The 27,914-nt window shown below is 50.5% G+C and overlaps 1 protein-coding gene across 1 annotated transcript; it reads left to right on the top strand.

Annotated features, from left to right (window-relative positions):
* Positions 1-1,412: 1,412 nt before the first annotated feature.
* Positions 1,413-27,914, top strand: MPP3 (MAGUK p55 scaffold protein 3). Its single transcript, XM_012786664.3, has 20 exons — positions 1,413-1,493; positions 1,779-1,855; positions 2,654-2,716; positions 2,907-3,025; positions 3,244-3,321; positions 4,758-4,838; positions 5,062-5,199; positions 6,944-7,025; positions 8,192-8,277; positions 9,615-9,689; positions 13,584-13,780; positions 15,574-15,638; positions 16,966-16,986; positions 17,552-17,593; positions 18,757-18,921; positions 19,025-19,105; positions 20,409-20,502; positions 20,689-20,797; positions 22,131-22,253; positions 27,483-27,914. Exons 3-20 carry the CDS (start codon positions 2,692-2,694, stop codon positions 27,657-27,659), a joined length of 1,758 nt encoding a protein of 585 aa, XP_012642118.2. The 5' UTR covers positions 1,413-1,493; positions 1,779-1,855; positions 2,654-2,691; the 3' UTR covers positions 27,660-27,914.

The following is a 27,914-nucleotide window of genomic DNA, read 5'->3' as shown; positions in this document are numbered from 1 at the left end:
GGCGTGAAGGGATTGAGTCCCTTCACACACGAATATCTAGTTGTTCCAACACCCCTTGGTGCACTTCTTGAAAGTCATCTGACCCTATGTCAGACAGCTCCTGATATCTTTCCAACACTAAGCACCCCAGCTAAAAATGTGTCTTATGTGATCTCTTACTACTCCAAGTGTGGTCTGAAGACCAGTGGCATCACATCGGCAGGAAACTTGCTAGAGATTCAGAATCTGGCACCACACCAGCCTTACACAAGCCCCGGGTGATTCACGGGCATGTTACATTTGAGGAGCACTGGTGTGGGTAATGTTTGAGGAACGAGGGGAAGCGTCATCATGACATTTGCTGCCTTTCCCAGCCAGCTCAGGCACCACAGGCGGGGGCGGGGCTGCCGACCCATTCGCTCTGGTTGATGGACTGTGCTAGAACAACTCCCAGACTGAACCTCTGGTCCAGCCCTCCCGGTATCTGCTGCGCTGTTCTTTGCTGCTGGGGTTGAGGAAAGGGGACTCACCCACTTGCCCACTGCTCACCCTCTAATGCCTACAGCCACCTGCTCACTCACGCAGCAGCCCCTGCCCTCTCCTCCGCACACATCCGTCCACTCCTGGGCCTCAGTATCCTCAACTTCAGAGCCAAAATAATAATGGTATCTATCTCAGGGGCTAATGTGATGCGAAGTGATCCGAGGAGTACCTGGGCATAGAGACAGCACAATAGAAGTCAGCGATAGTCATGGCCATTTCAGAGCTTTTAACCCGGTGGACACGAGTCGCCTCCCCCACCCCCCACGCCCCGCAGCCCTACCCGGCTACAGCCCGGCAGATCCGAGCCCGCCTTCTCCCCGGCGCGACTTCTCCTGCCTCCCCGCTCCGCGCCCCAGGGCAGCGCGCACCTATAAATCTTTCCCAGCACGTTGCATTGTTACAGCGAGTTGCCCTCGCGTCTGCCCGGCCCCCCGCCCGGCTTGGGACTTCCTCAAATCCGGGATCTCTGCTTTGGTCGTCTTTGAAGCCCCGGCCCCTGGCACAGTGCCTGGCACTTGGAAGAAGCTCATTAAATGTTTGCATAATCAAATTCTACGTTGAGCAGGTGTCCAGGCCTCCACTCGCGGGGGGTTGGGGCTGTGCGGACGGTGGGGTCACGGGGAAGGCTGGCTGTGCGCCCGGGCGAGGGGACACACACACACACACACACACACACACACACACACACACACACACACACGCGCGCGCGCGCGCGTGCTCGCGCGGTCCTCGGGGCTCCGGAGAGCGGGAAGGGAGGACGCGGGCGAGCGCAGCCGGGGCCCGCGGCGGACAGCGGTGCCCACCGCCGAGGCTGCCTGCGCTCCTCCCCCTCCTCCCGCGCCTCCTCGGGCTCCGCCGCCCCCGCCCGACGCGGCCGCGGCAGGGAGGGGCCGGCAGGGCGGAGCCAGCGGCGCGGAGCTGGGGCACCCGCGCGCTTGCGGGTCGCGGAGCTGAGATCCCGGCGCAAGGAGGTAGGAACGACAAGGGACCGGTCGCCGAGGCGGGAGGGCCGGGCGGGGAGGGAGGATGGGCCGAGACCCGCCCTGCGCGTGTCGCGGCAGCCTCGCGGCCCGGCGAGCTCCCAGCTTGGGGGGCTCAGTCCCCGCCCCTCGGTTCCCCGCCTCCCTCCTCCCGCACCCCCACCCGCGGGCGCCCCGCTCCTTCCCCGCAGCCCCGTGTCCTCCGGGACCGCCCTCCGAGCGTCCCCTGGGCTTCGCCTCCCCTTCGCCCAGCAGCGCTCCTTGTTCGTCCCACAGGTTCTCTCCGAAGGGAGCCGGAGCCGGCGCTCCGCCGCCCGGGGGGACCGGGGCGGGCACGGCTGGCAGCGGCCGCGGTGAGTCCGGCGTGGGGGGGCGGGGCTGGAGGGACGGGTACCGTTCTTACGCCTCTTAGTGTCACTGATGCTCGGCGCGGCGGGCTGGCTCCATGTTTGCGGAATGAATGAATCATGACTCTCCTTGTCCCCTTCTGAAGGAGGACTTTTTGAGCTCCACGTGCTGCAGAGCACCTTTGGGGGCCTCCTGAGATAGCGGTCTTCCCCCTCCCGCGTAGTAGAAACCTGACTTTCATTTCTGCACTCCTTCTCTGCGCTCCGTTCTGGAGACTCCCATTGGGTTGGGGCTTGGGGCCAGGTTTAGGGGAGAGGGGCTTGTAGGCCCAGCACTTGTTGAAGGTGTGTCTGGGGACTTGAGCAGGGCCTCTTAGAAGGTGACAGTGGGGGGTGCTGCAGAGGGAAGCATCCACTGTCAGGCAGGAGTCACTGGCACCTCCAAGGCCAGGCTGGAAGATCCACTTAAGTATGGACTGTGCCCCACAAGTTACCCACTAGCCTCTCCGAGCCTCTGTTTCTGCATGAGTGAAATGCACACTAGTATTCATTCCTCAGGACTTTACCCAGATTCAGAAAAATATCACGTAAATCACCCATCACAATGTGCTTGGCACGTTGGGGGCACTCAGCAAATCTTAGATGTATTTCCTTCCCTTCTGAAAAAAGTGGGCAGGATTATTTGTTCCCATCCTCTCTGTGCACAAATTGGTCATAGACAGACACAGAAATTGTGTGATTACTGTTTGTTGAGTGAATATGCTTGATGGAGTTTCAGCACCTACCCTGCCCACTTTCTCCCAGGATCTGCAGGGAGTGCTCCGGACCTGGCCGGCACAGGCATGCCGGTGCTATCGGAGGACTCGGGTGAGTGTCTCTCCTGGGCTGGGCCTTCCACAGCCCTGAAGACAAGAGCCCCACAGCCTCCAAGCCCTAGCAAAGAGAGCTTGGGGAGAGAATGTCCCCCGGGCAGGACTGAAATGTTGTTTGAGGGTCCAGAGTCCTCGGGGCGACCAATTGTGTTGGCTATACCTTGTTTTTCTTACGGTCTCTGCAGGTCTGCATGAAACCCTGGCACTGCTCACCTCTCAGCTCAGACCTGACTCCAACCACAAGGAGGAAATGGGCTTCCTGAGGGACGTTTTCAGTGAAAAAAGCCTCAGTTACTTAATGAAGGTGAAGTCCCATTTTATCCCACCTGGGGAGGGTTTCTAGAGGTCTTACTAACTGTCTGTGACTCTCAGAGGTCATCCTAGCCGTCCCCCTGCTCCAGGAAGGACTTCACTGACCAACTAGGCAGGACTTTGTTTTGTGCTGCCCCAGCACCCCGTCTGCGGCCCTAGGTGTTCCCACAGCCGTGGGTGGGTGTGTGGTGACGTCGGCTGTCTTTGCAGATTCACGAGAAGCTTCGCTATTACGAACGGCAGAGTCCGACTCCAGTTCTCCACAGTGCTGTGGCTCTCGCGGAGGATGTAAGCCCCAGGTTTCCTTATAAGTCCCCACTCTGTAGGGCTGCCTCATCTTGCTTGTCACCATTGCTTAGCCTGGGGACATTGGGAATTGGGAGTCCAAAAGTAAAGAAGTGTCTCCTTCCTTCTCCTCCTCCTCTTCCTACCTGGGTCCCCCGACAGGCAGGGAGGAAAATTGTGAGCCTTGTCCAGGCTGAGAGACACGGTGACATGGGGCCTCCCACTTACTGCATGTTCTTGAGAAAGTTCTTGTGAAAGTCAGTTTCCTTGCTGGATCAGTTTGGCAGCTCCCAAACTGCTCTGAGCACTGGCGATTTGAATAGTTGACGTAAGCACATTGTACTGTGCTTTGGGAAGCCAGTGTGAAGTCCTGAAGTCAGGGGACCACCTGCCTTGTGTCCCCAGTTACTGGCTCAGGCTTCCCATTTTTTAAAGGAATGCTTCTTATTTTCTTGTGGACCTAGTCCTCTGCGCAGCATGGTTGGGGAAAAAGTGTCCCAGCTGATGACTAACATCGCTCCTGAGCCAATCACCTTAGCCCAGGAGATGGCCTGGCGACGGATGGGTGCACCTCCCCTGTGCCCTCCTGCACCAAACGTGCATGTTAGACTGCCCGGCTCCCAGGCTCCACGCTGCCTTTACCCGTAGTGCTATGACCTAACAGGCCACTTCGCCTCCAGTTAACTCATTCATAAAATAGCATCATGGCGAGGGCACAGACAATAGAGTCGCAGAAGCCTAGCTGTGCTCACTTATAGCTTTGTGACTTTGGGCAAGATGTTTAGTCTCTGCCGGGCGTGGTGGCTCACGCCTGTAATCCTAGCACTCTGGGAGGCCAAGGCGGGCGGATTGCTCGAGGTCAGGAGTTCGAAACCAGCCTGAGCAAGAGCAAGACCCCGTCTCTACTATAAATAGAAAGAAATTAATTGGCCAACTAATATATATAGAAAAAATTAGCCGGGCATGGTGGCACATGCATGTAATCCCAGCTACTCGGGAGGCTGAGGCAGGAGGATCGCTTGAGCCCAGGAGTTTGAGGTTGCTGTGAGCTAGGCTGATGCCACAACACTCACTCTAGCCTGTGGAACAAAGTGAGACTCTGTCTCAAAAAAAAAAAAGATGTTTAGTCTCTTTGAACCTCGGAATTCTCATTTATAAAATGGCAAAATAATAGGACCTGCTACATCTAGTTTGTTGCAAGCATTGGTGACAAGGTCCACATAGAGCAGATGGAACACAGGAAGGGCTCAATATGTTAGCCCCTCATAGGATAGCCCCATAGAACTGCTCAAGCACCCCTGAGACCTGGCGTGGCTTCCCTGGGTGCATTGTCCTGGGGGTGCCCTTGAGTCTGCGGTCCAGGGAGGAGGGACTCTCAGTAGACTTGGGGCGAGGGACACCCCCAGCTGGCTATGGTGTTCTGTCTCATCCCCCTGCAGGTGATGGAGGAGCTGCAGGCTGCCTCCGTGCACAGCGAGGAGAGGGAGCTGCTCCAGCTGCTGTCCACCCCCCACCTCAGGGTAGTCACGCTGCAGCCCCTGCCCGCCCACGCCTCTGTGTCTCCGGGAATGGGGGCGGTGGGAGCGCTCCTCAGGGAGCCGTCTGAGGGAGGCTGCTTCGCCCCAGTGTCTGGGGTGCTTGTCTCTCTGGCACGACGTCCGAGACCCTCCAGCCCACTGCTCAGCCAAGGCCTGCCGAGCCCTGTGCGCCGCGGGCCAGCCCTTTCTCCTGCTTTCCCGACAGGCTGTGCTCATGGTCCATGACACAGTTGCCCAGAAGAATTTCGACCCTGTCCTCCCCCCTCTCCCTGATAATATCGACGAGGATTTTGATGAGGAATCAGTGAAGATTGTCCGCTTGGTGAAGAACAAGGAACCCCTGGTACGTGGTGCCCCCCTCCCTCCCCCTCCCTCCCCCACCCTTCCCTTGTACCCCACCCCCACCCAGAAAACTGGGTGACCTCCTGACGTCTTCAGAGTGAGTGGTGGCAGCTTTGTTAGGGCTGCCACTGCCCCTGCAGCACCTTTGTGTGTAGGGCACCCCATTTTTCTGGGTGGACATAGCCCCCCTCCACCGTGGCCAAGCCATGTGGTGCAGTAAATAACCCGCACAGCTGCATGGGGCAGCCCTGACCACTCTCTGACCCAGAAGAGGACAAATGCAGCCCGAGGGCCAAGCCCCGCTCCTGGCTTGTTTCTGTAACTAGGGTGTTTTGGGAGCACGGCGGTGCCTGCTCTCTTGCATGCGGCCTGTGCTTGCCCCTCCACTGCCATGGCAGAGTCGGGAAGTTGCGACAGAGACCATGTGGCCCCCAAAGCTCAAAATATTTACATTTGGCACTTTATAGAAGTAGTTTGTGGATCCCTGCTCTGAATCCTGGGGAAGCGCGGGGCCCAGCGCTCCTCCACCCAGCTGACAGATTGTTGTCTGTCTGGTCCTGGTTCAGCATTGATTTACTGAGCAAGGGGACAGGGTTGTTTATTAGAAGGAGGAAAGTGGTGGAAGTCCAGACAGTTGAGTGCTTGCTCCAGAGAACACCCCAGCTGGCATTCCGTGTTTTCGACTCCTGCAGACAGATGAGGATCTCTTCTCTGCCTCTGTTTCCTCATCTGTCAGTAGGGAGACAGCCATCGATTCAGCTATGTAGCACGGGCCCTCCTGTGCAGGCTCCACGCTGGGTGCCTGCAGTTCAGAGCTGAATAAGTGATGGGCAGAGATGCTGGAAGGTTTGCAGGTCTGGGGGGCAAGAGGCCTTGGAGTTCTGACCTGATGACTTCTCCTTAGACAAGTCAAATAGGTGACAAGGCTGAAGTTAATAAGTGTGCAAAGCTGTTTGCAGTTACGGCCAATAATAAATGGTTAACATTAGTCGAGCACTTACTGTGTGCCAAGTGCCTTGCGTGCATTACCTGGTGTAATCCTTGCAACAACCCTTCCAGTTAAATGCGATCCTGTACCCCCCCAGGAAATAGGCGCGGAGAGGATAAGGGACTTCCTTGCTTAAGGCCACATGCTTTTAGTAAAAGGCAGAGCTGGGTTCACACCCAGGGCTGTTCAACTCTAGAACTCTCAACAATCCAGCCAGCGTGGTGCAGGGAATCAGGGCTCATTAGTGCCTTTGTCATCCTAGGCGTCATCATCACTATGCTTCATGGACCAAGTCCTTGTCCTGAAGCTCTGGCTGGGGCATAATTGGTTCCCCTCGGCAACAACAGAAGGCACAGTAACCCTGTGGTTGGCTAGAGGCAGGTTGGATTTGCTGGCACATATTATCCTCATTATTGAACATCTTTGCAAGTGGACAGGGCTGTGAAATGGCAGAGAGGTGATAGTGACAGCACAGGGTTTGGCATCGCATAAAGCTTTCCACCTTACAGGCCGGGCGACCTTGAGGAAGCTTAACTTCTCTGAGCACCAGTCCCTCATCTAAAATGTCTCATGGTTATTGTGCTTCGTAAACTGTAGAGTGCAGTGCTGTGCTAATGGGAGATGTCGGTTTTATTGTGTCCTCCACATTGGGAAGGTCCCCACTGGTCTGCGCTCAGGGGGTGGCAGAGGGCGGGACGGGGGAGGCCTGTGGTCTGGGATGGCTTCTCAGGCGCCTGCCTGCTCTGTGTTGATGCAGGGTGCCACCATCCGGCGGGACGAGCGCTCGGGGGCTGTCGTGGTGGCCAGGATCATGCGAGGGGGCGCGGCAGACCGGAGTGGTGAGTGGTGGCATCGCCTGGCCAGGATGACGGCCATCATCCCAGGGCCTTCCCCCTTTGCTCACAGGCCTCCTTACCACCTCCTGTTGGGTCACTTGTTTGGGATGTGCTTTGCTTTCTGGGATTGGGGCTGGAATTCTCATCTCCTCCCAAGCCCCGTAGAAATTTTAGTTGAAAGTGTAACAGTCATGGAGGACTTTGGGGCCGCCAGGAGAGGGCTCATGCATTGGCTTAGCCTGAGGTCTGTGATAATTAAGCACATAGCAAGGGCTTGGCTGGGGGAGGTTCCTAACTGGGGGGCAGGGATGACACCTTCCTCCTAACCCCAGGTGCCTTGCAAGCTGCTCTTATGGAGAGGGGGTGTTCATGTCCCAGATTTGTTTGGGTGGAAAACAAGGTGAGAATCACTGGTGTGTGGAGGAACTACTAAGCTGCGAAGCAAACCTGGCACAGGGGACACTGGGGAATTGTTGCAGAGAATCCTAGACCAGTGCTTCTCAAACATTCAGGAGCACTTGCATGCCCTGAGCAGCTTGTTAAATTGCAGGTTCTGGTGCAGCAGGTCTGGGCTGGGCCTGAGATTCTGCGTTTCTCACCTGCCCCTGGGCGACACTGCTGCTGCAGCCCAGTGCCCAGGGTGAGCTGTAAATAGGACCCCGCCATGTGCAGGGACACTTGTCGTCAAGCACCGGCTGATAGACGGTGTGTGTAACACTCTTGATGGCATCTGGGGCCTTTAAGTTTCCTTGTTGAGACTTAGGAAGGCCATTGTTGGAGTGTGTCTGTAAACCCAGAAAGGGGAAGAATTGATATTTTTTAAAAAGCAGAAGTTGCAGTAGGAAGAACACAGGCGTTATATGTCGCGATAGCCATGTTTGAATACTGGCTCCATTCTTTCTTAGCAGCATAGTCTTGGGCAGGCTGCTTAATCTTCCTGGGTCTCAGCTGCCAATTTATAAATTGGAGATTTGACTGGTGATTGTGAGACCGCCATGCCCAGTGAAGTGCCCAGGACACAGTAGGGCTCAGTTCACCCCAGTCCCACCTGCTGCCTTAGCGCCTGGAGTCTGCCCTGCAGTGGGCTCCTCGGATGCTCAGAGCACAGAGCTCTGGGGGCCTCTTCCTGTGCTGATGGTTGTCCTATGTGTCCTTCCTGTGTCCCCTAGGCCTGGTCCACGTGGGAGACGAGCTCCGAGAAGTGAACGGGATCGCGGTCCTGCACAAGCGCCCCGACGAGATCAGCCAGATCCTGGTCCGTGCTGCGTGCCCGCGGGAATGTGGGGGCTTCAGACACCAAGAGCAGGGCGTTTCCTGGAGCCAGGGCAGGCTCTGGCTCAGCCTCGCTGTTGCCGTGAGGAGGCGTCAGGCACAGTGGCCTTACTGTGTGCCCGGGGTCTGGGGTGGGACAGGAGGAGGGGGACTTTCCATCCACCTGCTGCTCTCAGACCCACCCTTCAGCACAGCCCATCCTCCCTGCCTCCTCCTTCCTTGCTCCCTTTCAGGAGGACACTGAGGGGTTCTGGGTTCGAATCCTGGCTCCAAGTCTTTGTAGCAGTGCAAGCTTGGACAAGTCATCAAATCATCTCAGTTTTCAATCTCCTTTCTTCTAAAGTAGGGATAGAGATGGTTTCTCAACAAACATGTGGTTATCATGAGGGTGGAAACATCTGGAACAGGATACAGTCCTTCGCTACTATAAGGGGATTCTAGATATTAAATGCTGGGATGAAACAAGCTCCATAGTCCATTCTGGGGAGTTTAAGTCAACACTGAAACTCCCCGGAAAAGCCCCCACCGTAGCTTTGTTCTCTTCATCCTCGGGCATCCTCCTCCGGCATGACATTCCTTGCGAACTTCTGATTGTTTTGGGGGCAGAAACAGGATGAGGTCTTAAGAGGTGAGGCCCACTCTTTAAGGCCCCGCTGTAGGGGACCCAGGGTGCGGCAGGCCGTTCAGTCCTTTCGCCCCAGCTTTTGGGTGCCAACCTCCTAGTGTTCAGAGCCGTGGTGGGGGCGTCCTGGGTAGCGACGCAGGGCCAGAGACAATGTGGGGGGGCTGTGCTTCCCTGGCTCGACAGCATTCTTCGTCGTGGCCCCCAGCCTTGGGGTGCAGGGTCTCTGGAGTGGAGGGAAGGGGAACTTCTAGAAAGCTGGGAGTGGCCTGATATTGGAGCGCTGCTGGGGACAATGGAAGCACAGCGGGAGAACTTACTCATCAGGGCCCAGCCCTGAACCAGGCAGGAAAGAGGAACATGAGACTGAAATTGGGTGTTCAGACGACCCAAGGGAAAGCAAGGAAGGGGCCCTGGAGATCAGGAAGGGAGAAGAGGTGGGGTTCAGTGCATGGAGGATCCTTGGGTTCCCATTTAAAATCTTCCGTCTGTTTGTCCTCTGAAAATGCAGATGCTTGGTTTCTGAGTTTTGCTTTAGTTAGCTCAGCCAGGGCACCATCCTAGAAAGGTGGGCCTCAGGGGCGGCTGTGAGTCTGACTTTCATTCCAAATATCAGTGTTTGGACCTGAGAAGTAAGACTTGGACCCACAAAGGGTTGGACCTGGCAGGTGATGAGCCTCTGTTCTCTCTCCTTCCAGGCCCAGTCCCAAGGATCCATCACCCTAAAAATCATCCCCGCCACCCAGGAGGAGGACCGCCTGAAGGAGAGCAAGGTAGGGGAGGTGGGCTCTCGGGGCTTCTCTCTGCTCGGGATCCAGTCCAGACTTTTGTTTTTTTTTTTTTTTTTTTTTTTGAGACAGAGTCTCGCTTTGTTGCCCAGGCTAGAGTGAGTGCCGTGGCGTCAGCCTAGCTCACAGCAACCTCAAACTCCTGGGCTCGAGTGATCCTTCTGCCTCAGCCTCCCGGGTAGCTGGGACTACAGGCATGCGCCACCATGCCCGGCTAATTTTTTATATATATATCAGTTGGCCAATTAATTTCTTTCTATTTATAGTAGAGACAGGGTCTCGCTCTTGCTCAGGCTGGTTTTGAACTCCTGACCTTGAGCAATCCGCCCGCCTCGGCCTCCCAAGAGCTAGGATTACAGGCGTGAGCCACAGCACCCGGCCCCAGTCCAGACTTTTGAAACATCATTCGGGAACAGATCACAGATCTGGTCCTAGTAACCTGTGCCCAGTAGAGGACTTTAATTCAGTCACAAAGTGATTCATTTGTTTGTACTCTGCCTCTTTTTAAACAGGATTTGATGTAACTTACTAATAAAAGACAAGGTTATTTGAATTGAAATAGAAATTCAGGGCCGTGAAGAGGAGGAAAAGGCACGAAATGTGCCGGATTCTGGACCAATTAAGTAATTGCCATTTGCTTAATTATTCGAGCCTACCTTACTTGGCCACCTCCTCTGTGCCAGGCGCTCTGCCAGATGCTGGAGACAGGGACGATTAGTGGCTTCAAGGGCTCCTGGTGCCAGGGAGCAAGTCTTTCATTGCTATGTGATAAGTGCTTTGGCAGGATTCTGTACGGAGAGTTACCGTCACCTTGGAGGGCGTCACAGTGGGGGTATGGAACTGAGGCTTGAGGAAGAAGAAGATGAGTAGGACTTGGGGGGAAGCTGAGGCTGAGGAGGAGCAGGTGCAGAGGCTCCGGGGCATCACGGAGAGGAGTGTGTCCGGAGTGGTGGGAAGGGGCGGTGTGCTGGCGCTTGGGGAGGGTGGTGGTGGGTTTTGCTGGGGAGCTGGGCTGAGCCTGTGTTCTGAATGGTCTTGAATGCTTTGTTAAGGGTTTGGGCATAATCCCTGCTTAGTTTGAGGCCTCTTAGAAGCTGACCCTGAGACAAAGATTTGAATGCCAATGGTTTGTTTGGGAGGCGACCCCAGGAAAGGCCAGCACAGGCGTGCAGAAGGGAAGGCAGCCAATCTGACAAGGGCTGTGTTATCAAGCAAGTTGCTACTGTGGGCACGTACAGCTAATCCTGCTGGGAAACTTGGGGATCCCCTGTAGAACACGCACCTCCATCATCCCACCCAAGAGACCTGGGAACTGGGGGATCTATGCACCAACTCCTGCCAGGCTGCTCCTGGGATTCATTCCTCTCAATTCCTGCCTACCGATTAGGGTGGAGCAGGCTCCAGTGGCCAGAGACAGTAAATCCTTAGGCATAGAGAGACGGGTGCAGGTGTGGAAGTCCTCAGGCAAAGAGATGCGAGTGCTGCCAGCAAGTGCCGGCAGATGCAGGTGCCGGCAGCTGACCTGGAAGTCAGCCCAGGGTGCACTGAAATGGTACAGCCCTGGGGGATGGGGGAGCCACCCACAAGATATCCCCATAAGTGGTGAGAGGCTCTTAAAGGATTTTTTTTTTGTTTAAAGGAAGGGAGTGATGCAGCCATACTGGTGTTTTAGAAAGCTCCCGGGGGCAGCCACATGGAGGAGGGTGGAGTGGGTAGAGGCTAGAGGCAGGGAGGCCTGGTAGGAGGCTGTTGTAAAAGCCCAGGTGAGAGATTATTAAGACCTGAACTGAGGTGGTGGTAGAGGAGTATAGAGAGGAGGTCATCACTTTGATTTCACAATAAATTTGGATCTGAGCTTCTTGGCAGCTAAGGCAGAAAGGAGAACACAATGAATTACATACTATTTGTCAGTGGATAGAAGGAAGTATGGCACGTTTTCAAGATTGATTCCCATCCTGCCCTCCCAATACTCAAGTGTATGAAAGAAGAGACATTACAGGCCTGAGTGTGGTGGCTCACCCCTGTAATTCTAGCAATCTGGGAAGCCAAGGCGGGAGGGTCACTTTAGGCCAGGAGTTCAAGACCAGCCGGGGCAATAGGGAGACCTTGTTCCTACAAGAAAATTAAAAAAGAAAAAAATTAGCAGGGCACGGTGGCACGTGCCTACAGTCCCAGCTACTCAGAGGATCCCTTAGGCCCAGGAGTTTGAGGCTGCAGTGAGCTGTAATGATGTCACTCTAGCCCAATCGACAGAACAAGACCCTGTCTCAAAAAAAAAAAAAAGAGAGAGACATTACAGCATTTGGCACAGAAGAGATGTCAGTAAATACTTTGATGAATGAGGATTAATAGTGGACAGTGTCAATGACAGTTTTTTATAGCAAGGAAGAAATAATGTTTATATGGATATTTTTGATTTGTACTCTTTGATTAAATCCGGGGCATAAGTAGTATTGACTCTTACCTGGTGGAAGGTGATTCTTCCTGGGACAAGCTAATGTGGTCCCATATGCAGCTTTGGGGGTTCTGACTTGATACAGGAGAGAACTTGGTTTTCCCAGAGGACATACGGGTAGCCTGCCCCTCAGTCCCTCCCTCCTGATTCTTTTTTTTTTGAGACGAAGTCTTGCTTTGTTGCCTAGGCTAGAGTGAGTGCCGTGGCGTCAGCCTAGCTCACAGCAACCTCAAACTCCTGGGCTCAAGCAATCCTCCTGCCTCAGTCTCCCGAGTAGCTATGACTATAGGCATGCACCACCATGCCCGGCTAATTTTTTCTATATATATTAGTTGGCCAATTAACTTCTTTCTGTTTATAGTAGAGACGGGGTCTCGCTCTTTCTCAGGCTGGTTTCAAACTCCTGACCTCGAGCAATCCGCTCGCCTCGGCCTCCCAGAGAGCTAGGATTATAGGCGTGAGCCACCGCGCCTGGCCAACATTGATTCTTGATTCAGATGGTTGGTCTGGGCTGGTCACACCATCTCCCGAGTGCCTGGGACCCAAGTAACTAACACCGGTGGCTGGATGGGGGTGTCTGTTCCCACGATATATGGCCAGAAAGTTCTTCCTGTGGTCTGACTGGATCTTTTCTGGTTGGCACATAAAGTAACAGAGTTTGGATCTGTCCGAGGAAGACCCCTGATTGCTTTATTTTTTCAATTTCCTGCTGAAGCCATTGGGCCTCAATGGTCTAGAAATAGAAATAAATAAAATAAATGCATGCCCCTGAATTATAGAAGAGAACAAGCAGGTGTGAACAAGTGCTGTGTCCTCACCCCATCTTCTCCAGTGGGGGTGACTCCAGTGGGGAGGGGGGACTTGGGGCTCGGCCACGTCCGTGGCAGATGAGGCAGGACCGAGCTGTGAAAACTGTGGGTGTCAATTACCCACCGAAAAGTGATGCTGAGGAACCAGTAACAACAGTAGTTTTGTTGATGTTTGTGTTCTTACCAAAACATCGAGATTACTTATGTAACAGATGGCGGCTGACTTCCTTAGGAGCAGTTGGCATGTCAGAAATAACGTTCGAGTTAGAAATTGTGCTTGCCTTTACTTTTTGTTTGCAGGAGTAGTTGTTGCTGTGTGTGTGCCTAAGGGGCTGTTAGGAGGACAGCAGGTCAGGTAAATAGGGCGATATTTAGGTGGGAAAGAGAAATTCAGTCCTCTGCCCATCTGTTAGTTTTTAGATTCGGGATGAATTTCCTGACGATAATATCCAATAATGATTGAACAACAGTAAGAACCTAGGTGCAATGTGTGTTTGATTAACTTTCTAGTCTCAAGGCTGCTTGTTCTTCCTAAGTGTGGTCAGTCACTGTCATTCCGCCTTCGATGCGGCTCACGTAGAGAGGGGCCCCCTGACCGGAGCCCTCCCTGTGCAGGTGTTCATGCGGGCTCTCTTCCACTACAACCCCCGGGAGGACCGGGCCATCCCCTGCCAGGAGGCGGGCCTGCCCTTCCAGCGCAGGCAGGTCCTGGAGGTGGTGAGCCAGGACGACCCCACGTGGTGGCAGGCCAAGCGAGTAGGGGACACCAACCTCCGAGCTGGCCTCATCCCGTCCAAGCGGTTCCAGGAGAGGTGAGTCCGGGGCGTGTCGTAAAGAGCTGGTTCCAGAATGGCAGAGGCTCGGGTACATGCCAAACCCCCTAGTCTCTGCCACCACTGCCAGCTTGGCCCACTGGGTTGTTCCCCGAGGTACGTGCCAATTTCACTTGTGTTTGTTCTTCTTGTTCCCTAACAAGAGGGCTGCTTTAAGATTTAAAGAAAGATATGAAAACTTATGTTATTAAGTTAACATATATTTTATAATGTGTAAAGTTGATACATAAATATAATGATGTAGAAGTGGAGGACTAGGGAAAAAAGTTACCCAAAGTCCTGCCACTATCTAAACAGCATTATTTCTGTCCTTCCTGTGCTTTTTCTGTGAGTGCTACATATAGAATTTGGGGTCTTGGTGGTTTTTTTTAACTTAATAATTTGATGTTAGCATTTCGCATATTATTACATATTCTGTGCAGTGTGATTTTAACGGCTATATAATATTTCATCAGGAGACAAACCTTTCATTCCTAGGCAACAAGTATTTATTATGAATTGAGCAGGCCTTGTGCCTGGCGTCTTGCAGACTGCCATGTGCCGATGGTTTCTGCTCTGGAGCAGCTTGTAGTTTAGTTTTCCCACTTAAGTCAGACATTTCTCAAACGAACAGTATATAAATGTGATGGGTGCGAGGCAGGAGGACATGGTGCTCTGTGAGTTCGTATTAGAAGGTTACGCCCTCACCTGGGCATGCAAGGAGGGCTTCTTGGAGGAAGGGTCATAAGTAAGTGACTTCACTCCTTTCCTTTGGCTGCACTTTCAGGTCGTCTCCAATTTTTCACCGTTATAAGGTTGCAATACTTAGCTTGCACAGACTGTTCTGGATATTTTAAATGATATCCTTAGTATAGATTTCCAAGAGGGTAAAGTCTGGGTCTGGGGCTGTGTCAGTCATGACTGCGTCGCCTCCTTGTGTCCTGTAGCCCTCTCTCCATCTCGTGTGAGGGATGCAGTGGCAACAGAACCTCAGTGGCTTCTGTGGTGTGGTCCCCAGGCCAGGCTGTCAGCATCACTTGGGAACTTGTTAGAAATGCACATCCTTGGCCCCCACCCCAGACCTGCTGAATCAGAAACTCCAGGGCAGACTCTGAGACCTGTGTTCACAGACGTTCCAGGTGCTTCTGAGATGCGGAGGTCTTGCTCCGTTTCCTCAGGGGAGCCCCAGACCCACCTGCACTTTTGACTTCACAGGTCTTGGCTACATCTTGCCAGAAGGCGTGGGGGAGGGTTCTTTAGCTGCATTTAAATGTGGAAATCGAGACAGTTGCGAGACACCTGGGTTGTTTCCTCAACTCAGAGGTGAGGCTCTGGCCACCTGTCCACTGATGGCCATACTGGATAAGCCCCGGGGCTGGCTCTCCGTTGCAGGGGAGGGGCGTTCAATTAGGGTCACTTGTCCTCAGCCTCTCCTGGGAGTCATTCTGCTGTCTCCCAGCTTCCTCAGCAATGGGGACGCTGAGTGACAGTAGAGAGGGGCCTCCTTTTCTCAGGAATGAGCCCTAAGAAAGTAATGACCAGCTGGTGATCGTGGACCCTGGGCTAGATCCTGCGCGTGGCCAGCTTGGGCTGGACGAGCTTTCTCAGAGGGAGAGACTCGGCTTCCTCCTCCTTGGGAACCGTTGGAACTCACTGCGAAGCAGGTGGCCCTCAGAGTGCCAGCTCGTGCCCAGTGGGATCCAGCCTCTGTTTCCTGAGTTTTCCAGAAGGCTCCTTTCAACTGGTTCTCTGGCCCAGATCATGGGCCCACCCATCCCCTCGTTTCCCCGCAGACGACTAAGCTACCGGAGAGCCACGGGCACCCTGCCGAGCCCCCAGAGCCTCAGGAAGCCCCCCTGTGAGTAGATGAGCACGGATGACACTCCAGGGAGGGGCCGGGAAGAATCGAGGATGGGACTGGGGGGCCTCCAGGGGAAGGAGGGGGTGGGGAGAGGCATGAGGAGGAGAAACGGGGTGGGTTAGGGGCAGCTATTCCCGAAGAAGAGAGGAGCTTCTATATTTGGGACCCATAGATGACACTGGGGGGTATGTTAACACCTATCCCCACATGGTGTGCAAACGTGTGTGTGTGTGTGTGTGTGTGTGTGTGTGTGTGTGTGTTTGGGAGAGGGTCTACAGTGCTCATTGGAGTCCAGGGGCTCTCTGACCCTGCAGATTGAAGAAACACTGATGTTGGAAGGGAATGGAGAAGCCCTCGAGAGATCCTGTGTCTCTGTGTCAGGGGTGCCGGATTCATTTAGCAAGTGCCAATAAAAGGTGCCCAGTTAAATTCGAATTTCAGGTAGACGACGAACTGTTTCTTAGCATAAGCATGTCCTGTGCAATATTTGAGACAGACTTATACTAAGAAATTATGTGTTGCTTATTTGAAGTTCAAGTTTAACTGAGTGCCTTGTATTTTGTCTGGCAACCCTACTCTGTGTAGCACTTTACCTTTTAGAAAACACGTCCACCAGCCTTCTTGCCTTTTCACCCTCACAGCAACCCTGTGAAGTAGGTAGCGTGGGGCATCTTCTTTCCAAGGTGGGAAATGGAGGTTCACAGGTTAAGTTAAGCTGGGCTCAGGTTCCAGAAGGCCTGTGACCAGAGTCCCAGCGTAGGGCCCCATACAGAGAGGAAGCTTTTTCAGGGTGTGACCTCTCTGGGGGTCAGGGGAGATTGTGGGGTCGTAACTGAGGAGAGGCCTGAGCAGGTGTCCTGTGACCAGGGCACGGCTGGCCTGCAGCTCCGCTCTACCTGCTCCATCCTCTGGCACCTGCATTTTCCTGAACAAGTCTCAAAGCCCGGACGAGAAAGAGCAGGTCCGATCCCCACTGCAGAGCCCTGGAGTGAGCCGCTCCATGGGTGACTGCTAATGGCCACGTTTCCAGACATGCTGTCAGGTTGCAGGGGCTACTGGGTGCATTGGCCTTGGGGCCGCCCGCGCCAGTGATGAGCTGGCTTTCTTTCTCTGGGCTGCTAATGAGACACTCACAAGAAGACTAATTAGAGCAGGTCTTGGGGTTTAATAATGGACTGCAGCTCAGATCACAGGTTTGTTGGAGGGGAGAGAGAGGCCAGATGGTCGGCTCCTCAGGCGCCCAGGGCCGTGGCTGCCTCTCAGCCTCAGGGCCCCTGCTCCTCTCCACTAATGCTGTTCCATCTGTCTTTTGTGCAAACCGCAGATGATCAGCCTTGTGAAAAAGGTAGGCCTGGCATTTGTCCCCTGTGCACATGGGCTAGACCCCTTTTTTGTAGAACATCTTGGGCTGGAGGGGCTTCTTTTCCTTCCCCCATTCTGGGTGACTGTGTCCCTCTGGCACTCTGCACACCTCTCCCTGCTCTGCCATCAGGACTGGTCTGTTTCTTGCGGTGGGCAGAGCTGCTAGGGACAGGGTTCAAGGCCTGGGGGCCCTTCCCTGCCTACTTGGCACGCAGGGCCCAACCGTCCCCGTGACTGGGCTGGGTAGGAGACAGGAGACGGCGGGTGGCGGGGGGGCAGGGAGGAATGAATCCTTCTTCCTTGTTCACACCCGTCCCAACTCAGGGACGGGCCTGTGACTAGCACCTCCGCCAGGTCCCGGGAAGGCTGTTGGGGCCCTAAGCGTGGAGGCCTGAGTGAGACAGAACTTGTTTTCCTGGGCTGGCTAGGACATGGCATTTCTTCCCAGCTCCCCTGGGACACTATCCCAGAGGTGCTTCCTGCCTGGCCTTCCAGGTGTTGGGTCCCTCTGGGCTGGCTGAGTGTCCCTCCCTCTGTTTGGTTTCCAGAGACCTGTGACTGTGAGGGGTACCTCAAAGGGCACTATGTGGGTAAGTAGCAGGGCTCTCCCTCACACCCCCGCCCCCACACACAGCCCGCCCACTTCGGGCTCCAGAACCCTCTGGAGCAGCTGAGCCTGCGGGACCCACGTCTCCCCTCAGCTCTGTCAGCCAGAGGAGCGGCTGAGCTTTCACAGGCCTTGGGCCCCCACCCAGCCACTGGGCACAGGCCCCTCTATTAATACCAGTTTTATTATCATCATCTTAATTGGAATTTATTCAGCGTTAACACCACCACCATATAGTGAGGTACTCCAAAGTACCTTCACTTTGTTTATTTTGGTTTTTTCAGAGGCCTTAGAGATAGGCAAAACGTTTTTTAACTTTTGTTTTGAAGTAATTTCAAACTTACTGAAAAGCTGTAAAAGTTGTACAAAGAACTCTCATAGATTGAACACCCCGTTCCAATTGTTGCCGCTTTGCCATACTTTTGTGTGTATTTCTCAAGGCCAAGGACATTCTCAGGGCGATTATCAAATTCTGGAAATTTAACATGCATACAATTCTATTATCTTATATACTGTCATTAAAATTTCATCCGTTGTCTCAATAATATCCTTTAGAGCAGTGGTCCCCAACCTTTTGGCACCAGGGACGAGATTCATGGAAGACAATTTTTCTGGGGTGGGTGGGGTAGGGGAGGCGGAGCTCACAGTGCTGCCAGCGATGGGAGCAGCTGTAAACACAGACGAAGCTTCGCTCGCTCACCCGCTGCTCACCTCCTGCTCTGCAGCCTGGTTCCTAACAGGCAATGGACTGGTTCCAGTCTGTGGTCCGGACATTGGGGACCACAGCTTTAGAGCATTTCCTCCTGGTCCAGGATCCAATCTAGGACCACAGATTGCCTTTGTAGATTTGTATCCGCATTTCACAGATAAGGGAATCGAGGCTCAGAGAGATGAAGAGACTTGTCCAAGATCAGTCACATGCCAAATAAAACAGTGACCTTGAATCCTAGTTTGTGGATGCCAGGGACCACCCTGTCATCATATTATCGTGCTTGCTGGACAACCCCTTTCTGTAGCAGGAGAAGGTTGGGAGAAGTCAGGGGACTCAGTCCTACCTCCAAGTGTGGCCAGGTGGAGAAAGTCTTTACTTTCTCCTGGAATATCCTGGGACAAATGCCACAGGGGCCCTCTGCTCCTCCCTCCAAGCTGGTCTTCGGAGAAGTTTCCGGCTGGGCTGTAGGGAGAGGCTGGGTGGCTCACAGGAAGGGAAGGTGTCCTCAGTAGCGGAGCCTCCGGAGCTGCTGACATATGAAGAGGTGGCCAGGTACCAACACCAGCCCGGAGAGCGGCCCCGCCTGGTGGTTCTGATCGGTAGGTGACGTCCTGGGGTCCCAGGGAGTGGGCTTGTTTCCTCCCCAGGGGGTAGGGAGGTCGCTCAGCAGGGACCCTGGTCAGCCTGCCCTTTGTTTCCCAGGGTCTCTGGGAGCCCGACTGCACGAGCTGAAGCAAAAGGTGGTGGCCGAGAACCCACAGCACTTTGGAGTTGCTGTTCCACGTAAGAGGGGGTGTGGGGGTGTGTTTGTTTGCACAAACATGAATATTTCTTGGGGATTTGACTCCCTAGATCCATCCTAATCCTTACTTTGGATCTGAGGGACTGCCAGGCACTGTTTGCTTTAGGCGGATTGTGGGACCAAGGCATGATGGGAAGAAAACCACTCCCAGTGGTCCACTAGGACCCTCTGAGACTGAAGCTGGAGGACCACCCGCCTGGTTCTTGCCTGGGGTGGGGAGTGAGTTCAGAGCACACTGTAGGCAAAGTGGAAGCCTCAGCCTGACACTAGGGACCCCCATGTGCCCCCTGGATGGAGGTGTGACTCAGAGTTGCGCTGTTAGGGATGGTGGAAATTAGCATGGATGATGTGGCGGGAGAGGAAGCTGCGTCAGAGGTTGGGCACATCACGAAGGTCTTATATACTCATCTAAAGTGTTTAGCATGTAATCCGTAGATGGATAAAAGTTTTTAAGAAGGGAATGACGTAGTTGGAAAAGTGACCCTGTACCAGAGGTGGGACTAAGATGCTGCACGTAGAGCACAGAGCATCCCTGGGGTCCCCAAAGGGCCAGAGACACAGTCCCCCAAGATGCCATCTTTTCATTTGGAAAAAATTATGTGTTGCTTCGTGAGTGTGTTCTTTTTCTGTGGAAGACCTGATTTTCCTAAGAAGTGCACATCTCAATTCTATTATGGAAATCAATGGGAAAACTCTATGTGTTTTAAAATTTCTGTTTGAGAGCCAGCCTTATTGAAAAACATCTAATCCATAAAGGGACTATCTTCATGTCTCCTTTTCTCCCAAATGAGAAGTAATTGAATAAAGAATTAAAAGCATAGAGCAGGGTCAAATGTATTTGTGGCCACTTTGCTCTCAAAAAAGAAAAACAATGAAGAAATAAAAGCTAGGACTTGGGGTCTTCTAAGTGATTCTTTAAAAGCCACGACGGCATCCGTGGTGAGGCAGTTCAGCAGAGTGGCTCAGGGCATGTGCCTGGCATGAGACAGACTGACGCTGGCTCTGCTCCCTACTGGCAGCCAGGGCCACTGGGCGTGGTGCTCAATCTCCTGCCCCTCAATTTCCTCAGCTGCAAAATTGGACACCTCCTTTCGCCTACATCACAAAGAGTTGTGCGAATCAGTGGTATGTCTGGAAAGGCAGAGAGCCTGATGAATGGAAGTGTTTGGTTTACACACCCAAATCAACAGTGACCCCCTGAGTGAGGGCATAGGCCTGCTGCTGTGCCTTCTCACTGTGATGTGACATCTCTTTGCCCAGCTGTCCTTCTCTTTCCTTGAAAAGATACCACCAGGCCCCGAAAGAGCCATGAGAAGGAGGGAGTGGAATATCACTTTGTCTCTAAGCAAGCGTTCGAGGCTGACCTACACCACAACAAGTATGTTGCTTGATGGGCCAACTGGCCCTGGGTGTTTGTGACTGTCCCATAGGCCACTGGACCCCCAGGAAGGGTGTCCGGAAAGGATGGAGGGAGCGGGAGAAAAGCGGTGTAGGGACGTCCACTCTTTGCTAATTCAGGGACGCTTGGGAACTAAAGGTCCTCTCTCCTCTGGTGGCGTTTCAGATTCCTGGAGCACGGCGAGTACAAGGAGAATCTCTACGGAACCAGCCTGGATGCCATTCAGGCTGTCATGGCCAAAAACAAAGTTTGTTTGGTGGACGTGGAACCGGAAGTGAGTTCCTGGGCTAGTTGGGCATTTCCGGTTAACAGAATTTATAACGTAGGAGATTGTGCATCTTAAAGAGCACTTGATCTCAGACTAAGAAATTTTTAGTCCATAACACTGGATGTTAAATTTCCTTGGCTCGCCCTTTGAGAATCTGATGAAAGCTTTGTACCCCCAAACATGCCCCTCTATCCACAAACACTGCATTCATTGTAGGGAGCTCATGGACCCTGGGTGGCCCACAGCCTCAGGCAAAGCTGAGGCTGAACTTGTGGCTCCTGGCCACCCCCGCCCCAGCTGGAGTAGGTGGAATCAGTGGCTTAGGGGACCAGTGAGGGGGGCAGTCAGGAGAGCAGTTTGAAAGGGAAAAGGAAGGAGGAAGACATGACCCCGTGAAGTGCTTCAAACACATCTCCAGTTCTGCACGCCCAGCATGCTGCTGGCTCTGCGGGGGCTTAACTGTCTTTTTAACCTTGTCTTTCAGAAAAACTTCCAAGCTTTCAACTCAGTCTGGGGATTTTTTTTTCCCCTCTATGGAAGCATATCTCTTATGTTATTATATAAACCGCAGGCTTCATTTTATACAAGTTTGCTTGAAACAAACATTTCCAAAAAATGACATTATGCCTATGAAGGAAAACCCTCACTCATTTGGATTTACTAGGAGTTAGTAGTCAAAATTAAAAGTCCAAATTTCAAAAACTTTTTTGAAAAGTGATTTTACTGATTTTTTTGTGTATTCAGATAGTGCATACAGCATTTTAATACTGTTTTCAAATAGAAGCCCTTACATGGCAGATAAAATGCACTAATTTACACGATTTGCATATCAAAAACCTACAGTCTGCAATTTTATTTCAAGTGATCTCATTTGCTTTGCAAAGCTTTTCTTCTTTGACTATCCAGAGGAGGGCTGTGTGATAGCACACATTTTGTATTAGCGCAGTCCAGATTGATGATATTTAACTAAATATTAATAGATACACGTGGAGTCCTTGTTGTCTGGCAGGAGCGTGCAGGAAGAGGCAGAGCCTTAGAAGGTTAATTAGAGCTGGAGGGACCAGAGCTAAGAGAGACAGTAACTCTCTGAGCTGAGGCTTTGGAACCTTCAGTTCTCAGCGAACCTGCCTTCAGGGCCCCACTGAGTTCAGTGTCAAAGTGAAGGACGAGAAAATGAGCAGTTGATCTGCCCAGTACAAGTCCATTGTCATGGGATCAGTGTAACCAGGACCTTTGCCATTGAGGTTATAGAATCGAAGCACATGATCCTTGGGCTTTAAAAAGTATGTTTCACAATAAAGTATTTCAAAAGTATATAATCCTGAACTTTCTCTCTTAGGCACTGAAACAACTGAGGACCTCAGAGTTCAAACCCTATGTTATATTTGTAAAGCCTGCAATTCAGGAGAAAAGAAAGACGTCACCTATGTCCCCAGCTTGCGAGGACACAGCAGCGCCGCTTGTAAGTTTAAAGCTGATCGTTTATTTTCTGAAGGCCGACAGGAGGCTGCCGAAGCACGAGGGTGCTTGCAGCTGAAGAGGGACGCTGTGCATACCTTCTGCACGAAACCATCTTTCCATTTTGCATGAGGGCAAAGCTTAGAGAAGATGGTCCCGTGGCCAGAAGGCTCAAAGTGAAACAGCCAGAAGTGCCTCCCAAACCAGGCAGGGGTGGCTCTGCCTGGGCTCACTACCTTCCGCTGCCTCGTGTAAGCACCTGTCCCCCAAATCATGACATCTCTCAGGGACCTGAAGCCAAACCCCAGTATAAATTGCAATGCCAACTATTAATAACAAGGTCATTATCATTGCTTTCACACCAGTTCGAATCATCAGAGAATGAATCTATTTCTAAAATGAGTGGGTGAGATAATCTAATATGTTCCTAAATGAACTTCTGCTTCACTGTCGTAAGTTCTTTGTTGACTGCAGTCTGTGTCAGGACCCTCACCCCAAACTTGAAATATTTGACCAAGTTCTTCCAGGACACATGGGCTTGGTGACTTATATTTTCTGGTTTTCAACAGGGTTGGTTACGGGAATGAGATGGAAGTTGTTCCGGAATAGACTTTGCTTGCCATCCTATACAGCTGGTTTCAGCTGAAGGAAACCTTTTCAGGTCCTTCCCCTTGGTCAAGAAGTTCCCTCCAAGTAAACATTTTGATGCAATCGTAGTTCGTACTAATTTGCTGTTTTAATTGTCCACATCGATAAATTATTTAGAATGACATGCCTGGAAGGAACATTAGAAATTTTCTCCTTTAGGAACTCTAAGGAGATCATCAGCTTGGTCTAGAATCACCTAGAAACAGACAGTATGTTCATCATGGTGGTTGTAGTAGCAAGAACAAAATAATCAGAAACAACCTTAATGTTCAGTAGTGAGGCTCAGTTTAATACACTGCGTTATGTGACACAGAAGGGAATGGAATATTATTATAGCCATTTAAAAGTCCTGTGTTTGAGGAATATTCTGATGACATAGCCAAATGCAATAAAATGTCAAATGAAAATAAATCAGAAAATTAAAAATTATGATTTTAATTTTATGTCATACACAAAGAAGATACACTAAAATGCCAAAGGCAGTTCTCCCTGAATAGTAGGCTCATGACTAATTTTTATTTTCTTTTCTGTTTTACTATGTGTTTTTTTTTTTTGAGAGGGGGTTTAGCAACTTTATTGAGATAAAATTCACCTACCGTACAGTTCACCCATTTAAAGTGTACAATTTGATGATATATTCACAGAGTTGTTGCCATGAGCACAGTCAATTTAAGAACATTTTCATGATCCCAAAAAGAAACCCCAAGCCCATTAGAATATCCCATTCTGTTTCCCTCCAACTCCTTCCTAGCTGCAGGCAACTGCTAATTTACTTTCTGTCGCTATAGATTTGTCTCTTCCAAACATTTCATGTAAATGGAATCATATAATATGTGACCTTTGTATCTGGCTTCTTTCAATTAGTATAATGTTTTTAAGGTTCATTCATGTAATCAGTACTTCATTCTTTTATATGGCTAAATAATATTCCATTATATAGAATATCACATTTTGTTTATCCATTCATAAACTAATGGACATTTTGGTTGTTTCTACTTTTTAAACTATTATGAATAATGCTATGAATATTCATGTATAAGTTAGTGTGTGAACATATGTTTTTATTTATCTTGGGTGTATATTTAGGTGTGGAATTGCTGGGTTATATGGTAACTCTATGTTTAACATTTGGAGGAACTGCCAGACTTTTTTCCATGGCAGCTGCACCATTTTACATTGCCAATAAAGGTGTTCAAAGCTTCCAATTTCTCTGCATCCTTGTTAGCATTTGTCATCGTTTGTCTTTTTGATTATAGCCACACTAGTGGGTGTGGTGTGTCATTGTGGTTTTAATTTGCATTTCTCTAATGATTATTCATGTTAAGCATCTTTTCCTGTGTTTGTTGGTCATTTTTATATCTTCTTTGAAGAAATATCTATTGAAATACTTTCTCCATTTAAAATTTATATTATTTGTCTCTTTATTATTGAATTGTAAGAATTCTTTATATATTTTGGACTTAAGTACCTTAATCAGATGCATGATTTGCAAGTATTTTTTCCCATTCTTTAAGTTGTCTCTTCTTGGTAGTGTTCTTTGAAGCATAAACATTTGGTGAAGTCCAATTTATCTATCTTTTCTTTTGTCACTTATGTTTTTGGTGTCCTATCTAAGAAACCTGTTGTCTAATCTGAGGTTGTAAAAATTTCCTCTTTTGTTTTCTTTTAAGATATTTATAGTCTTAGCTGTTACATTTGGGTCTATGGTCCATTTTGAGTAAATTTCTGTGTATGGTGTGAGGTAGGGGTTCCAACTTTATTCTTTGCCTGTGGATATCCAGTTGTCCCAGCACCATTTGCTGAAAAAACTGTTTTTTCCTCATTTAATTATTTTGGCATCCTTGACAAGAATGAATTGGCAAAAAACTAAGGGTTTATTTCTGGACTTTGAATTCTATTCCACTGATTTGATCTGTATGTTTGTCCTTTTGCCAGTACCACACTGTCTTGATTACTTTGATTACTAGCTTTATAGTAAGTTTTGAAATCAGGAAGTATGAGTCTTCCAACTTTGTTCTTTCTCAATATTCTTTTGGCTGTTCTTTGCACTTCCATAGGAATTTTAGGATCAGTTTGTCAATCTGTTTTACTATATTTTGGGGGGATTTGTTTTATTTTACAAATATTTCAGGATTGAAAGAATTTGATAACTTGGGAGGAAAGCCTTATTTAAAAAGAGTCAGGAAGGCATAAAGGATCGTAAAAGACAGCTTCCCAAGGACACAAAGAAAGTTCTGCCAAATCATCAAGTCCATAGGAAGTGCCAGCTTTCTCGGAGTCAGAACTGTCTCTGGTGCATGGTTGTCGAAGAGAAGCAGAGCTGCAGTCTGTTACCAGTGTGTCCTTCTAGCCTGACCAGTTTTGTCATCTGTTCCATCTCCATTATTACCCGTCACAATGCTGCACTTTGAGCAGTTGGGCTAATGATGAAGTGCGAGGGTGATGTTTTCCTTTGTCTGTGGATGGGTTCACCTGGCAGTTGTGAAATCCTGTCTTGCCCCCTTAGTGTCTCCAGACCCTGCAACCACAGTCATTCTCTCTCTCTCTCTCTCTCTCTCTCTCTCTGTTTAAATCAAAAGCTGGAAGCCACAGTCATTTTCAAAACAAGTAAGTAGGGTCACAGCGAGGCTGTTCAGATACAGAGTCCCTGGCTCTACTCCCAGAGATTCTGACGTAGGAGGCTGGGAGTGGGGCTCAGGCATCTCTATTTTTAACATACATCCTTTCATGTGACTTTGATTATGTAGGCAGACCCCAGACCACATTCGGAGAAATTCCTCACAAAAGCCTGGGTTTTGTGGAATGTTAAATATTTGTCCATTATCTGGTACCTGAAGTTCAGGTAGGGGGACCTATTATATAAAACACCCTATGGTCACATCCTCTGTCCGTCTTTGCCACCAACAAGTTAATGGGGCTTCTGCCTTCTGATCCAGCAAGCTAATCCAGCAGGGGGCGAGGGCCAGTATGGGGGATCCTATGTGATCATCAGGCTTGTGACTTTCTTACTGAAGCCGTAAGTGGCTGAGTTCCGCCTTTACAGGCCAGGAAAAGGGTTCATGGGATCTATGGTGACAAAGTAAATGTCGCACATTTTACTCCATTAGAGATTTACTTGAGTTCTTTTCAGATGAAAATATTTACTAGGAAGATGGTGGTACCTAGCAAAAATTTTCCTTCTGGAATTTCTTAAATAGCTAAATGCTTCCAGGATGAACCTTGTGAGTTCCTGAAGGAGGAGAAATTCTGGAAGCATCAGACAGGTCCATGGGATGTGTGTATAATGGGGTGGGGGGTGGGGCTGAAGGTCAAGGAGCAGCACTGGGACACTGTAGACTGCTTCTGAGTGTAAGAGTAGCCCTGATAGAATATTCTATATAGGATCTAGAATTTGGAAGCATCTCCCAATTTAGTCTAGTTTTTTCCCTCCTGGGAGAAAGAAGTAAGAGGAAAAAATTATCTCAGACTTTGTGGTAGCAAGCAAAAACTGTTTCCTAGAACTTTAGAATGCATCTCCTGACATTGCAGATATTCTCACTAAAGTAGGAATCAGGTGTTGATTGGTGACAGGGAGAAGAGGAGCAGGAAATATTTTGGAGTATGGACGTTTCTTTGGGAGGGGACAGAACTTACCATCCCTGCCCCCTAATGGCAGCATGAAGACACTGAGCCCCTAGAAGCAGAGGGGAGAAGGCAATAGAGGTCTGTCTGGAAAGGGACAGAAAGGGAAGTGGGGGAATGCCAGTGAAAAATTTGTTTTGTAGTTTTTCTTAGAGTGGATCTGCCACTTTCTTTTTTTCCAAAAACCAGACTAATTGTCAATCAAGTACCCACCTGAAGTTTACTTATTAGAGGTTATTTTGAATGAAGAAGCAAACAGTGCTCACATTGGGTAAGATGGGGTTGTTTTCTATACCTTAATGTTACATGTCAGGAAGACAGTCTTAAAGAAATCCAGTGCCCTAAGGAAATGGGGAATTTGATTAGAGTTGTCTCAGCACTTTCTTAAATAACTTCACTTTGTCTACTGTGCTAGGGTTTGGCCCTGGTATAAGGAAATGGAAAGAATTGAGTTCTGCATTATGAATTTAGGAACCTGCAGAAGGGCGTTATTCTCCTTCTTCTTGCCCGGTTGATTCCAGAAAGGCTAACTTTGCCTTTATGCAGTTAATATTATTTATCATTCGTTCTTGTAATTATTTAACCTGTGTATTAAATTGCCATGCAACACAATAATACTTCTTTGGAACTACTTTAGGGGCAGGAGATGTGGACGTATAATCACAGAGAAGGAATCCGCAACCCCCAAAGCACTTCACATCATGGCTTTCAGTTCCCAGGTCCTCAGTAGCTGTTTTGTGAGTGAATGAATGAGCAGTGATTATGTCTGCTGCCCATTAACTTTCTTCAAAGTTTGATGTGATGTTGTCCCTACTCTCTGTTCTTGTGTACACAGTTGGTTAGTCATGGGCACAGTCATCCGCTAATCACTTAAAAATTTAAGGTTGGAACATGCCCAAGGCAAAGGCTGTAGGTTTCTTATAGGAGAGCAGCCCATTGCTCCATACTGCCCCTTTCCTTGCAGGACGAGGAGCAGCAAGAGATGGCCGCGTCTGCCGCATTCATAGACCAGCACTACGGGCACCTGGTGGACACTGTGCTGGTGAAGGAGGATCTGCAGGGCACCTACAGCCAGCTCAAAGTGGTCTTGGAGAAGCTGAGCAAGGACACTCACTGGGTGCCTGTTAGTTGGGTCAGGTAACTTTATCCCAGAACAGCCCGGCTGGACGGGACTTTGAAGACCGTGTAGTCCAGTCTCCCTCATTTCACCATCGGGAATCTCAAGTGCAGAGAGGGGCAGAAATCTCCACAGATTCCATCATCAAGAAGAGTAGAAGTGGGAAGTCTTGTTCATTGTTGGTTTTTGTCTGTTGTTTTGCACTGCCCCTCTTGGGACCGTGAGTTGAAAAGGGCATATCAGAAAACAACACATTTTATTCATTAAAGCATCACAGGC

The sequence above is a fragment of the Microcebus murinus genome, chromosome 18, assembly GCF_040939455.1.
Source record: "Microcebus murinus isolate Inina chromosome 18, M.murinus_Inina_mat1.0, whole genome shotgun sequence".
Classification (NCBI taxonomy): Eukaryota; Metazoa; Chordata; class Mammalia; order Primates; family Cheirogaleidae; genus Microcebus; species Microcebus murinus.
This window is presented reverse-complemented; position numbering and strand designations above follow the sequence as displayed.

Excerpts from the sequence above, each read along its gene's own strand:
- MPP3 (XM_012786664.3), top strand. The coding sequence starts at position 2,692 with ATGCCGGTGCTATCGGAGGACTCGG. Across the intron at positions 3,026-3,243 it reads GCCTCAGTTACTTAATGAAG|ATTCACGAGAAGCTTCGCTA; the intron begins GTGAAGTCCCAT and ends CTGTCTTTGCAG. Across the intron at positions 18,922-19,024 it reads CCGCCTGGTGGTTCTGATCG|GGTCTCTGGGAGCCCGACTG; the intron begins GTAGGTGACGTC and ends TTTGTTTCCCAG.